General features: G+C 42.8%; 1 protein-coding gene across 6 annotated transcripts in view; it reads left to right on the top strand.

The window, feature by feature from the left end:
* The first annotated feature begins 3,459 nt into the window (after positions 1–3,459).
* Positions 3,460–13,927, top strand: part of EPHA6 (EPH receptor A6) — a 467,959-nt gene continuing 457,491 nt past the window's right edge. For 2 of the 6 annotated variants that reach the window (XM_061454323.1, XM_061454327.1), the window contains exon 1: positions 3,460–3,875. In XM_061454323.1, the coding sequence (XP_061310307.1) occupies positions 3,773–3,875 (103 nt within the window). In that variant the 5' untranslated portion in view covers positions 3,460–3,772. The remainder of the gene's footprint in view (positions 3,876–13,927) is intronic. The other 4 variants (XM_061454328.1, XM_061454320.1, XM_061454322.1 and 1 more) reach the window with 3 other exon arrangements.

Raw genomic sequence — 13,927 nt, 5'->3', positions numbered from 1 at the left:
CCAAATATTACAGTAATTTTAACATCAGTGAATCCTATTGAGTGCTACACAGAAAATGTGTTTGAAGTTCACTGTAAATCTGTTCTTTGTCAGTGTCTTACTTAGAATGTTTGATCACACTAAACCACACACAGTTGTGAATGATGGTTCATAGGACTAACACACAATACAACACTACATTATTGTCAATTATAATAAAAAAGGAACGGCTTTAGTTTTTTTACAGGAAGTCACAGTTTGATTATAATCAAGACAATTACGATACATTAAAGATAAATTATGTAGTGGTAACTACCCAGAGAAAAAAAGGACTGCCTATTACATAATTCTATGTCTTTGCTAGATTTTCTTTCTGGTTGGTTTGTTTTTAACAGAAAGACGGTCCCGTTACTTAACAATAAAAATGGAATAGGCATTTTTCTGTTCCCAGGACAGACCAAATTCTGGTTTGTTTTGAGAATGGGAATATAGGCATTTCCTTGCTTCTAAAAAAATATACTCTAGAAACCTGAGGATGGAGGTACTTACACTGGGGCTTCTCTTCTTCATCTTACCCTGTGTGATTAGCCCTCGCAAAATTCATTGCTTCACTGTTCACAATATTAAGTGGCTTTAAATTTCAGATAAAAAGTTATGCAAATAGTACGCTACCTTCCTATATTTAATATTTTTGCTGCCCGCTGTTACATTTAGCACGTTTGCGTACATCTGAAACATTAAAGCATGGTACTTAAGATTTAATTTGGAATTCATGATAATACAGAAGCTTATAAAAAATTAATCTGTGTGTAGACAAATGAGTGGTGTTTTGTCAGAGTTGTTACCCTGGAAATTCTCTAGCCAGTTAAAAGTTGGTGAAGGGATGCCTTAGAGAAAATGCCCCACCTTTATGTCTTTTATTACCTGACAGTATCCTGTGGCTTGTGGAGTTCCAAGGCTACTATGAGGCAAAGCTGTGCTTTGCATGCAAGAAAAAACATGAAAAGGTTTGTCTATGCTCCTGCCACATCTCTCACTGCCTCCTTTTCGTATTCAGCTATAGTAAAAGCAAAAGCAAGTAAGGAAGCATAACATCAGCATGTCCACCTGAGAGGTGTGCAGGTGTACATGGAGATGTACAGGCACATAAAAGTAGATGGAGAGTACACACATATGTATAAACATATACGCACGAGTTACAAGGGCTGTCTAAGGGAAGCCTATTACAAAAAGGCCAACATGGTATTGCACAGCAGCAGATGTGAGGGAAGGAATCTCAGTTTACGTTTGCTGTTCTAATTGCCCTTTCACATTAACACGTGAAAAGTCTTTTTCAGGGGCTGCAGCCACAGAGTGGCACGATTGTGCCCAGGACCCAAACGACTCATCTTAGTTTGGAGGATCTTCATGTATGATGTCCTGCACTGATTTTTTTCTGGCAGTCTGGTTTGGAAGCATCTTGCTACTGAACCAAAAATTGGAGCAGAAGAATAATCTGAATACTTACCCATTACCCCAGAAAGCTAGCCTTCTAATGTCAGTGCTGCTTTCCTTTTTGGCCATATTAGCTACAAGGCACAACAGCTTTGTGACACACAGGATTACAGAATCATAGATTAGATTGGGTTTGAATGGATTTTGAAGGTCACGTAATCTAACCCCAAAATGGGTCCTTTTTCCACACCCATGAAACCAAAGCAAAAATACTAATGACTATATCCCTATTTATAAATATTTCCTGAAGTTTTTCCTATTAATGTTTCTGAATAAGAGTTCATGTCCTTATGGGACATTGCTATTACAGCTAAATACGGGAAATATTGCAGTAGGCCAGCTGTAATCTGAAAAAAATCCCTGTACCTTCCCCCCCCCCCCCCTCGTATTTCTCTCTCCGCTTGGCTCACAGAACAACTAATTTGAAAATAATCCTTAAATTAATAATTTGAAGATTATTTTATTCTTGAATTACAGCTTAACTGTTTCTATACATAGCTTCTCTGAACGCTTGTTTAGGCACCTCAGCAAGAACTTTGCTATTCTCTGGTGCAGGATCTTGGAGCTGCATTACCCATGGACTTCAATGCAATTTATGGACGCTCAGAAGCCTTGGGCATCAGGCAGGTATTTTAGTCCTAGCTGTGGATTTAAGCGCCTGACTTTAGGAATTCATATTCAGCAATAGGGATATGGGTATCTTCCTGTGTTGGGCTGGGTTTGGTTTTTTCTACGTACAAATCAGCAATTGAAATGCTCGATGGGTTAAAAACAATAACGAGTCCCGTGTGCTTTGAGTAGGGCAGGGCAGTCAGGAGCCGCACACCTGCTCAGGAGACAGACACCTCCACGCCCTGCGCACGCTCCTGCTACCTAACCGAGTCGTTAAAAAGCCCAGCCCGACCATCCAAAACTAGAGCGAGCGTTCCGGGGAGCCCCACCCTCGCTCGTCTCCTGTTCCCCCCTGCCGTAACTCCAAGGGGCCGCTCTTAGCTTCTGCTGCAGCCGCTTTTCTTTCCGGTTAGCGACCGGCGCCCGGGCGCCTCCCCCGCTCCCGCCAGGCGCTCATGCCGCTACCTGCGGGTGGAGGCCCGGAGCGCTATTAAACGGCGGCACCGCTGAGGCCCTTCCCGAGCGGAGCGCACCGGCCGGGCTGGGTTTTCGCTTCCTCCCTTCCCTTGCCTTGTCGACTAACCCCCTCTAGCGCTGAGCCGGCCGCATTTGACCTGCGGGCTGCCGGTAGCGGCGAGGCGAAGGGGCGCCTCTCCTCGCCTGCCTCACGCCCGCCCCACACTCTCCTCCGGAGGGCGGCTGAGGAGGAGCCGCCGCCCTAACGGCTCTCCCGCCCCTCCCTCCATCCCGTTTCCCCCCCTCCCCTCCCGCCCGCACCGGGCCGCCCGCTGGCTGGCGGGGCGCGCGTTCCGGAGCGCCCCCGGCGCGGGGGCCGCGCTGGCCTCCCGGCGGACCCGGTACCCGCCGGGCTGGGCGCAGCGGGGCGATCGTTCCGCGGGCGGCAGGGGAGCGGCGGCGGCACCACCACCAAAAAACTGCAGCCGGCTGCGCCGCACGCAAATCGGGAGGGAGCAGCGAGCATCACACCAGAGCCGCCTGATTTCTGATTGCTCCGCGGCAGAGGGGGAGAGGCAGAGACTGAGAGGGGCGAGCGGCAGAACCGGGGACGGCGGAGGGGTTGGGGATGCTGCCCCACAAGTTTCCTTGATCCCTTCAGGAGCGGGAGGAGGCGCCCGGCCCTTCTCATCCTCCCGCCTCGGAAGCTTTGCGGCGCGGGCGAGGCGCTCCACCGTGGGAAACTGACGCCCCTCAGCGCTGCCGCCGGCCGGGGATGTGGGGGGCCGTGCGGCCCGGCCGGGGGAGAAGGAGGCTGCTCCAGCGAAGGAGGCTGCTGAAGCTGCTTGGGGCGCTTCTGCGGGGCTGACGGTGCCACCGGCCGGAACCGGCGGAGGGAGCGGGCTGCGACCCCCGCCCGCCGCTGCCCCTCGAAGTTGCCGAAGCGCTCCGGGCTTCCAGCGCCGCCGCCCCTCGCGGTAGGGCGGTCAACGGGGTCTCTCGACGCCCCCGCCCTTAGGGCCACCGCCGTGCTCCGGGACCCCGCTGGTGGATGCGCCCGTCCCGGCCCGAGCAGCCCCCGGTGGCACTGCAGGCAGCGCAGCCCGCCGGGCCGCACCGGACACCGGTGAGGCGGCGGCTGTGGACGCCGCGGCGGCGTTCCCCGCCGGCCTGAAGGAGGACGGGGAGCCTCGGCGGGCCGAGGACGCTGAGCGCTCGGCGGGCACCAGCCATGGGGTGTTGTGAGGTGAGGAGATTGCTCTGGAGAGTCGGCCTCTTCCTCCCCCTGCTGACAGCGCGCCCCGCCACCGCCGGTCACGTCGCCAGCAACCACGGTAAGGGCGGCCGAGGTGCGGGTGGGCTCCCGCCAACTTTCCGACGGCCGCGGGGTGCGAGGGACGGGCGGGGAGGGGGCCCGCACCTGTGCCCCGCAGCGCTGGTGCCGCCCAGCCCGGGGAAATGGGGTGGCAGCCGCGGTCGGTGTCGGGGCGTTGGGGGGCTCCTTGCGGCGAGCTCGGCCTCTCCTGGCCGCGGAGGGGGGCAGAGGGAGTGCGGGGCCTGGCGGTCACAGCTTCCTGCCGCCTGTGTCCGTGACCCCGCGGAAGTTGGGTGTTTGGCGACAGAGAAACTGGGGGACTCTGCTTCCTCCCCCCGCCCTTCTCCAGGAGGGGCGAGGTTTCGACCCCGCCGGGCGGCGCTGGGGACCGGGAGGTAACGCAGCGGCGGCCGGGACCGTCGGGGTGTCTACGGGCTCGGCAGAGCCACCCCTCAGCCGCTGAGGCTTGCGACTGAGCGGCCGAGCGGCAGGTAACCGAAAGTTACCTCCCGGCGAGGTGGAGCCGTAGCAGCTTTTTACTTGAAATACGGTTTTAAGGTTTCCTTCATTCTGGCGACCCAAAGCGCCCTCACAGTGGGTCTGTGAGGGCTCAGTGCGCGTTAAGGGAAATTGCTGTTGAAAGGTGCCTGACTGTCCTTAACGCCTAATTTTTACGTGCTACGGTCTGATTGACCGAAAAACCGGCACATTTAAAGTCTTTGTCACAGGTGCATGCTCATCGGGTCTTACTCAAGACAGCGTTTGAAGGCGTGCGTTCAAGAAAAATGCCTCAGGATTAAGAAGGGAATCATCCCATTTAGAAAAATATAAATGCATAGCACATCGTGGGGATATGGAGTTTTGTGAGGAAGAATTGGAAAAAAACTCCAAACCCACTCATAACTTCTTGTGAAACATCGTGTTATATGTTATCGACCATCTGGATAGAGCAGAGCATTTCCTTATCTGTTTGTTTAATGTGCATCTCTATTTAAAGTTATGGACTAGGTAGGATGCATCTATTTCTAAATTAGGAGAGTCTGTCCTACTTTTGATATTATTTTTGTGCAATTTAGCTTTCATCTAATGGGATATTAGTATGACATGAATGAAAATATAGGAACTGAAGGGGTAGCCCTAATGTTGCTTCTGAGAGAAGTCATTTTACTTGCTATTATTGCAAGGAGTGCTGCAAATGGCTAAGGTGGAAAGTAATGATCAGACAAGACAAACTGGTTTTAGTCCTGGAGTACTATCAGGTATATAGTTCATATCTTTTCACACTTTCTACAGTCTGTTTTCAGTGTTCATTGTATCCATATGGATAACAGTAAGAAGAGAGAATAAAATACCTAGGAAAAAGGAAAATATGGTAGTACAGCAGCACATACTGACTGCAAATACTGAGCAGTCAGGGGCAGCTACAGCAGGGATGTTCCAAGTTAGTGTTGTTACTTTTCCTCTTCTACACTGCATGTGATGGATAATTTCAGTTTGTAATTGTATACTATACGGTCATATCAGTGCTGTAATAGATTTTGCCTTTACTCATGTCTTAGAAGCCATTGGGTTCTTACAGTAGCACAATGCAGTTTTCCTTTCTTGCCACTCTCATTAGTGCGTGTTATTCTCTGCCACATTACCACAAGGCCAATCATGTAAAGTGAACATGGTTAAAAAAAAGTAATCTATCTGCTGTGTTCTAAAATAGCCAAGACGGAGTACGTGCATCACAGGTAAAGGATTTTTATATAGTAATGCAAGTGGGATTATATTTCTAAACTAGGATTTCATTTTCCTGGGATTAAATGAGTAATGTTTAAGTAGTGTTGGGGAAATAGTTACCAAAGCACTTAAGCCCAAAGGAAAGTCTGTCAAGGGTGAAGTGGTTTTTTGATGTTGATGTAACTTTTCCCAAGAAGTTCAGGTTTTGTCTGCATGGAGCACTGATGAATTACTGAACTTCTGAATAACTTCTCTTGCTGCACCTTGTTTCAAAACTTCCAATGAAATGAGTGACTTCTTATCGTTGGTACTGTCACTGTACCGTCAAAGTCAAATTAGAAGCGTGTCACTGAAACCTGGCAAATAAACCCTCCAGACAGAAGGTGTAACTCATCAAAATGCACGTGAATGGAAAATTTAATGGGTACAGATGCACGCTCTACCACATTAATGCTAGCAAAGGAGTTTGCTGTCTATGATGCTTTTCTCTAAATACAGGAATTGGATGAAAGAAAATCAGTACAATGAAGTTCCCCATTGTGTAAACACTTAAATGTGTGAGTTTAAAATGCTGGTTATTAACATTTGGAATCCCAGCTGTAAAGAGTATTTTGAAATCTAGTGAGGAAAAAACATCTTAAATTTCCATAAGGTGATATTTTCTGACTCTACATCTTGGAAACATGTTTGCGATAATTGCTATTGGGTTTTTACTAATAATGCTAGTAATTATAACTTAGCTTGGCTTTACTCTCTCATACATTTTGTTTCTATTTTGTGTTTACAAACATAGCAGCATTAGTGCTAAATAGCAAAGGAATGTTTTATTTGGGTTTCTTGATTGTTTGGGGCAAAAAAGTGAAAGGGGAATAAGTTTATTATTCCAATTCGGTATCAGACAACCCTTCCACTTAGTGGATTATTTCCCATTATTAAAGAGGGATTTTTCAGAGAATTGATATACTACAGTCTTATAACTTATTACTGTGTTGGGATTCATCTTTTTGTTTGTGCTTCTCAAACAGAAAGATTTTATATATATATATTGTGTGCATATATATATACACACAGTTTCAAGACTCTTAGGTTGTCATTCTTCACCCAGTAAATCAATGTGTATTGTCTTAAAGTACCTGTAGCAAGGCAGACACAAACAATACTGTCGACAGAGAAGTGAACTTACTCATTTATCTTAATGGAGTGGTAAGTTCCAAACCGAAGTATGACCGTGCCAAGGACTGTTTTTTTCTGCTAAGGAAAACCTTGTAGGTAGGCAAGGCCATAGAGCTGCATAGGAACAACGTACCACTGCAGCCTGAAACAGAGCTGCTGGAAACATAAGCCTAAGCTAATGGTGTAGGGTGAGTGCTTGCATGTTTGTCTAAATTTTTGTTATCATATCCATGACATCCAGTTATGAACAAGTTGCATTATTATGCAAGATTTCAGCCTGTGTTATATATATTCTATAAGTTTGTTGTTTGATTGCCAGAACACAATGAATTGAGCAATTCCTCTCAAGCCTAAAAATACAGATAATAGCGTCTGAGCTGTGAACTTCTTTGTGCAAAACTTGTGTGATCTTTTAAGATAAAAGTTGGGTCAGGTTAACAGTTCAGTTGTGTCCTGTGCCAAGCACGTGCCTGCTGTAGCTTAAAAGATAATGGCTACATAAGGTAGCCATTATGTGTCAGCAGACAATTGATTTCTGAAGTAAACTGTAGAACTTGATGAGCTTATAACATGTCACATCTGTCAGCGAACTCTAAAAGGAAGTTGTTGCTTTTTCAAGTTACCGGGTACCTGTGTATTTTGTCAGATTATGCAAGGTTGGTCTTTTTATGCTCCCTTTTAAAAGGCACTTCTATTCATTTTCTTCCTCTTACAAAAAAAGTTGAGGTAAGAAATAATGCCAGATGTCAGTTCCGAAATTCTTATAGCCTTTATTTTCACAGTGAGTACACTTGATGTAAATTGGGTAGCTCAAAGTAGGTAATAAAGCTTTTTGATTCTGGTGTTAAAATCTCAGGCAGATTACTAATGACCTTGAGTTATTCATCAGTTCATAGAAGTTGGCTTATTTTTATTCACATATTTATTTTTACATAAGTGCAATCCATCACAGATAAGCACTTTTTGAATACAGCACTCAGAATGTTCTTGTAGCAGTGAGACCAAGGACTAAGTGTCTGTAGAGACTGAAATTCTCTCTGAATAAAACTCGTGTTTTACTGCTAGAGGAGATCTCTTACTTAGAGGGCTTAGGGTCCTGTCAGGCTGTGCTGCTGCCTGTATTGTACTTGTCCTGGTGGATTCTGCTGCTCAGTTATCCAACTAGTAGTTTTGTATTTACATCATTATGAAAAATGAGAAAATAAGCAAAACCACTGCATAACAAGTGTGTTGTTCCTTTTTAAGTGTGCAGCTAAAGTCATGAGCAAAACAGTATTTTAGTTTCAACTATTAAGACATCTAAAAAAAAGATTTTTACCCTTGTGTCCCACACCCATATAGACTTGAGTGCTAAATGAAGACTTAGCAGCTCTGGCAGTTGTAGATATGCATAGAATGACTTGTTATCCAAAAGCCTTGATCTGTATGCCATAAGTATGAGATGAACAGATTTGCAATGAATGCCTCATGATGTATTCCTGGTGGTGCGTTTGGCAGCACTGAGTGCTGTTTGGATATCTTGTTAATTTGTTTTGGACAAATGAGAATGATTGGTATGGAAAGAAGAAATATTTAAATATGTATGGCTTGAGCAGATACAGTTTGAAACCAAGTTGGCACAGTAGCTCTCCTGTAATTTGAGGGTGGCAAAACACCACAGAGGAACTGAAGTGTTTCCAAACCTGTTTATATATATATAACTTGGCCTTGTTGAAGAAGGAGGCAAGTCAAAATCAAGCTAAATGTTATAGGGAAATAAGGAAAAACAAGCAGAAGAGAAGAGTTGACTGTTAGTGAGCAGTGGTTTTTCCATCTCTCATGATTTATTCAGAGATCAGTGTTTCCAGTTTCAGTCAGCATCTTGCCTGCATCGAGAAACAAGCCACCATAGTTCCTAGAAAACAGACTGACACCGGTGCAGACGGTATGACTGTCCTGCATCTGCCTACTCTTCTGAGGGCCTTTTCAAAGCATCTGCTGCTGGCTGCTCTCAAATTGGCCTTCAGCATTGGATCAGATACACCTTGGGTTTGATCCAGAATGACCGTTCTTCCCCTCCTATGAGTTTAACAGTTAATTTTTGGCCAGACAACACTAATTTTGCAAGTCAAATAATTTACAAATGAGAGAGGGAAAAAGCATGTAGGAAACAAATTTTATTTTCTTAGGGAAGTCTCCTCTGTGTTTCCAGATACCTATTTTTGAATCTAATTACTTAGATCTCAGTTCGGTTTGAGGGTTTCTTTAGGGTACTTGATGTTGGACTTCTCACTTGAGAACTTCAGAAAAGCATTAAAGTTCAGTAAATTATATGTAAGGTACAGAGTAAGTCAGTATCCAATTTGTTGACTGTTTCTTTAAAATGAAAAGGCTAATATAATATGTTTAAAATCTCCTTTAACTGATTGGTAATGTTTAGAAACTGATACACATGTGCAGTATGAGAAGCATTTTGTTGTGCTTGTATTCCAATATATCAGAGCTACGTTAGGATATTGTTCTTCCAGCTGTGTGTAAGATGGGATGTTTCCATTAGAATCACTGGACTTCTGTAACATGACACTGACACAAAGAAGAGGCTGGCCTTTTGTTTGCTATGCCTTTTTACATGCTGAAAGAGACAAGTAGGGAAAACAAAATATTTGTCCAAAATCTATCCTGACCTTCATGAACCACGTTATGATGTAAGAGAGGTCAAGAAAAATCTGTTGTGAACAGTACATCTTCAGAAGTAGGTTTTGAACTTGTAAATCATATGCCAGTCTTCATGGTAAGGTGTCGAAACAAAGAATTACATATAAACATGAAATTCTTTGCAGGATTTCTTTCTGGTCCATACAAATCAACTTGCTCAACTTTATGGTAATGTGATTTTCCAGTCCTTTTTTTTTTTCCTTTAGTTAATTTTCTCTTAATTTTGAGTGCCACTTCCTTACCGGCTGGTTTTTTTTGAACTTGAATCTTGGCAACTTGTGTAAAATTCAGGGTTTTCCTATGAACGTCTGTTTTTTCTTAGTTGGCAGAGGTTTGTCTGAACTGTTTAAAACCTAAAGATCTCCCTTTATTTATTATTATTATTTTCAGGGCTTTTAAAATGCATTTCTGACCGCTTCTTTCCATTTCTGTACTTATTCCTCAAGGTAATCATCATTCTGTCTGCTGTTGTAATGATGCCAGAATATTTCCAGACCATACAAAAGCCTGGAAAATTTATCAGTGAAATTACCTTCTGCTGGTTCATTTCTCTTGTAATCCCCTTAGTCTTCCAGTCTGCCACTTACTCCAGGAATCCTATACTTGTTCCAAGTGTGCTTTCATTATCAGTCTCGCAACACCTTCTTCCCATGTCTGAAGTCCATTCAAAACAGGTAGGCGTTAAAGAAAAGTCACTTCAATTAATCCGGCATTCATTTGTAACTAAGTACTAGTTTGAATGTGTTACAGAACACAGCTTAGAGAGCAATCTTGGCTTTAAATCAAATAACTGCATGTTTCATATGGATGTCTGAAGCTTGCTAATCCGTTGTATTAAAAACAACAATCCAAAACCATCCCAACAAAACCCAAAGCAAAACCCCCTGAAGTTTTTCCCCCCTTAGTAAGAAAAGTCTCACCCACAACACAGTACTAATGTGTGTTAACATTTCTATTGCTTACTGTCTTGGATGTTTGTATTTGGACTAAATTCCATTGTCCTGCTAAAAACCCATAAAGGTACTCAATACCTTCACAATGGTGATAGTTCAATAAATAGAGAAGTATTAATTTTAATCAATGAAGCTTTTTAATGATGCTTTAGGTAATTACATAGATAATAAAAAACCCCAACACACTCAGGCAATGCACGGGTGTGTTTTTCCATAGCTTACAATACTGTTTTCTACTCTTTAAACAATTGTTTTATAGTATGTCATAATACTCCTCAGCTCTTAAGCCAGCAAATACTGTTACTTTGGTTTATGAGTTTATTCATATTCTGAATACATACTGCCTCAATAATTATTATGTGTATTTAGAGAAAGCAGCGGTATTTTGATCTTTAAACTAAGACTAGATTAAAAAATGGTGTAAAATTCTCAACTGAGATTTATTTTGACAGTCCAGTTTTTAAAAATCAAAAACCCCCCACATTTATGAGGAGATTATATCTAGATTGAAAATTAAATTTCTTTTCTGTAGAATCATCTGAGGACTTAAAATGTATTTTATCTCTAAATGTAAAAAGGTTGAATTCACATTCAACAACCATTCTGAAACCTTGATTCAATTCTTGAGACTCAGTCTTGATTCATTTCATTATTAAAAATCATAATGAGATACAAACCAAGGTAGGATATACTGTATGAACTTCAAACAGACTTGAAATAAGGTGAATCAAAATAAAGAACTGCAGATGTGAACCTTTTTTTTCCTCTTTTCTGAAAATCTGTGAGGAATAGGATATTATAAATTGTGGGTTTTTTCTGTTATCTCAATGTTTTCAGGCCATTATCCCTAAATTTTCCCACATATGCTTCTCTGCGAAACACCACATTGTTTCAAAGTTCTCTGTTACCATGATTTATCTCTGTGCAAAGCAGGAGACAAACCGAAGTTTTGTGGAATGATTCAATCCTGATTTTGTTTGTATTGGCCACCAGAGTGGGCCATGGTCATTCATTCCCTAGCTTCATGACTCTTAACATTTCCTTACTTGTGGTGTTGGTGTTGCTTGAAATATTCTGGAAAACATGGGGGTTAAGGGAGGCTGGTGCAACATGGAAGCCTGTACATGCTTCCCAGGATGCTGCTGTGGGGAAGATGGATGATCAGGGCTGGTCCATGGATCTCTTTTCCTTGTACTAGCTCATACAAAACAGCCCCAGTGTAAGAAACATGGAAAAGGTCGGTGGTCTTCTCTCCTTTCTCTCCTTTCACCCGCTTTTGCTTTTTCTCTCTTCCCCTGTCCCCCATGTTGTATGTGTTCATACTTTAAGATTCTACTTAAAGTCTCTAGGAAGAAACAAGAATTTAAAGATGTAATACTCTTTATTTTAAGAGAAATTACTGGTTTAGAGTTCTTCTCTTAGAAGAGAGGTGGTTTTATTTGTTCTAAATTGACTGAATGCCAGGCAGTGTGTCTGTGTTGAAGGTGTCTACTGTTCGCTGGCAGGCTCTTCAAAAAGAGCAATACCGGATTAATGAAGAATCCACAGCAGCTAGAATGCACAGCATCTCCTCATAGGACAGTGCAGCTGTGTTGGGTACCATATGCAGTTACTTACATGAGAAGCACTAATATAAACATAGCAATCCAGGGTGAAGATTTTAATATATAGATCTGTTAACTGCATTTGTAATAGAGCATTCCTTCATGCCAACATGTTTTTTTAAATGATAGGGGTTTTAGCTTAGAATAAAATCAGTGCTGTGTCACTTCTGTGCAAAAAGAAAGATGGGCAGTAGGGACCACCTGTAAGAAGCCGCTGCGAAGGTACACACACAGGATGAGGACAGAGTAAAAGGCGTATTTACTGGGAGCTTTACCATCTCAATCCATTTAATGGCTTCTGCACCTAGAACAAAAGGGGAAAAGTCACATACAGCAAATAGTATCATTGATGCATGTAATGAGTGATTTGTTTTGGCTAGGAACCCTTGCTTAGAGTGCATTTGCTGCTGTAATTTGTGTTCTCTGGCTGCTTCTTAGCTTAAAATAAAGGAATAAAAGAATGAGTTGGAAAGCATTCTGTAAAATAATGCGCTAGTGTTTTAATCTTGGTAAAAGTGATTATCTCTGATTTTTCCCAGGCCAGTTTTCCCGGTGGCTTCCAGCTGGTGGTTTAAAATCAAATTCTACAGGAAAAATTTAGCTGAAATTTAGAATTAAATAGTTCAAATATATTTTTGGACATATTAAAAAAGTATGAAAGGAGACCTAACAATTTTTCCCTGTAGTGCTTTCATTCTTTGTGGCTGGAAATGGACTGCATGAAAAGCATTTGGATGAGGAATTTATATTTCAAAATGTGGTTTGAATCCCACACTTCTTCTGCAAATCAAAGTGGGAGCATGTGAAATTGCGTAGTCCTTCAGCAGCCAGACACAGCAAGGTATGAAGATCTTTGAAGGCAAAGTAAGGGAAATGTAAAACCTGCGTCTCTGCTAGATCGCTTTTGTTTGTATTGCTGAAGTTGCTAAATGCTTACATGCCAGAATGATATATTAGGAACACCCACTCACAGAGGGTTATGTTAGATTTAATCATTCAGTTTAGTGGACTTTATTTTGTAGAGGAACATTTAATTTAGGTAAACATGGATACTGTTAGCATCTAGGAAAGAAGAAACATGATGAGAGGTGTGGGACATGTGAGCTTCTGAGTCATACTCACACAGGGACTGCCATCAGCTCTGATGGAGACCCAAACTCTGTTGCAGCTAAGACAACAGTAGGAATGTTTATCCTGTGATTTTTGTCTATGATAAAAAAGGTCATAAAATGTCAGATTTCCAGACTAAGAATTTCAGACAGAATTAGCTGAATTTGCTTCTTTAAGAAATACAGAAAACATGTCTCCTGCTAAGGGTAAGACTTTGCTTTTGTAAAATGGTTATATCTGAAGTGATAAAGGTGTGTTGTATTCAGAGGAAGAGGAATGATTGTGTACGCTGCACAAAGAAAAGAGGTCTACCAGAGAGAGGTATTGTATGAAAACTGCTTCTGAAGAGATCTGGGATTGTAAAAGTCTGCCAGGAAATCAGATGGTATTCTGTGTCATCTTAATGGTTCCTCTTGATGCAGATGAATATAATGATGTTATCACATACTCCATTTTTCTATAGGCTATCTAAAGGGCATCTCATCTGGTGTAGAGAAATGAGTGCTGGTGATTGGAAGGAGTTCAGCATTACCTGTTGCTGTTGTTTAATACACGGCTCTGTGCAAACAGGCTGCATACAGTTATTTTTTGAGTGTTGAATCTCTTCTAAACTATTACTTTTCACAGTATTCTTTTGAATGAGCCTCCTGTGTTTTTATAGCCAACTGTACTAAAGAGTTAAAGGCCCAAGCTGTTAGCTTAGGTGGCCGGTTTGTGACACCCTCTGCGGATTTCAAGGAGTTAGTTTTTCATGTGCAGAGGTAGATGGCTTTCAGTGCTGTCTTCAGCAAAACTCATTTGGTTTTGGTTTT

Source organism: Pezoporus flaviventris, unplaced genomic scaffold (genome assembly GCF_033815535.1).
Source record: "Pezoporus flaviventris isolate CSIRO_AGI_PZ_B2104156 unplaced genomic scaffold, CSIRO_AGI_Pfla_v1 ptg000015l, whole genome shotgun sequence".
Lineage (NCBI taxonomy): Eukaryota > Metazoa > Chordata > Aves > Psittaciformes > Psittacidae > Pezoporus > Pezoporus flaviventris.
This window is presented reverse-complemented; position numbering and strand designations above follow the sequence as displayed.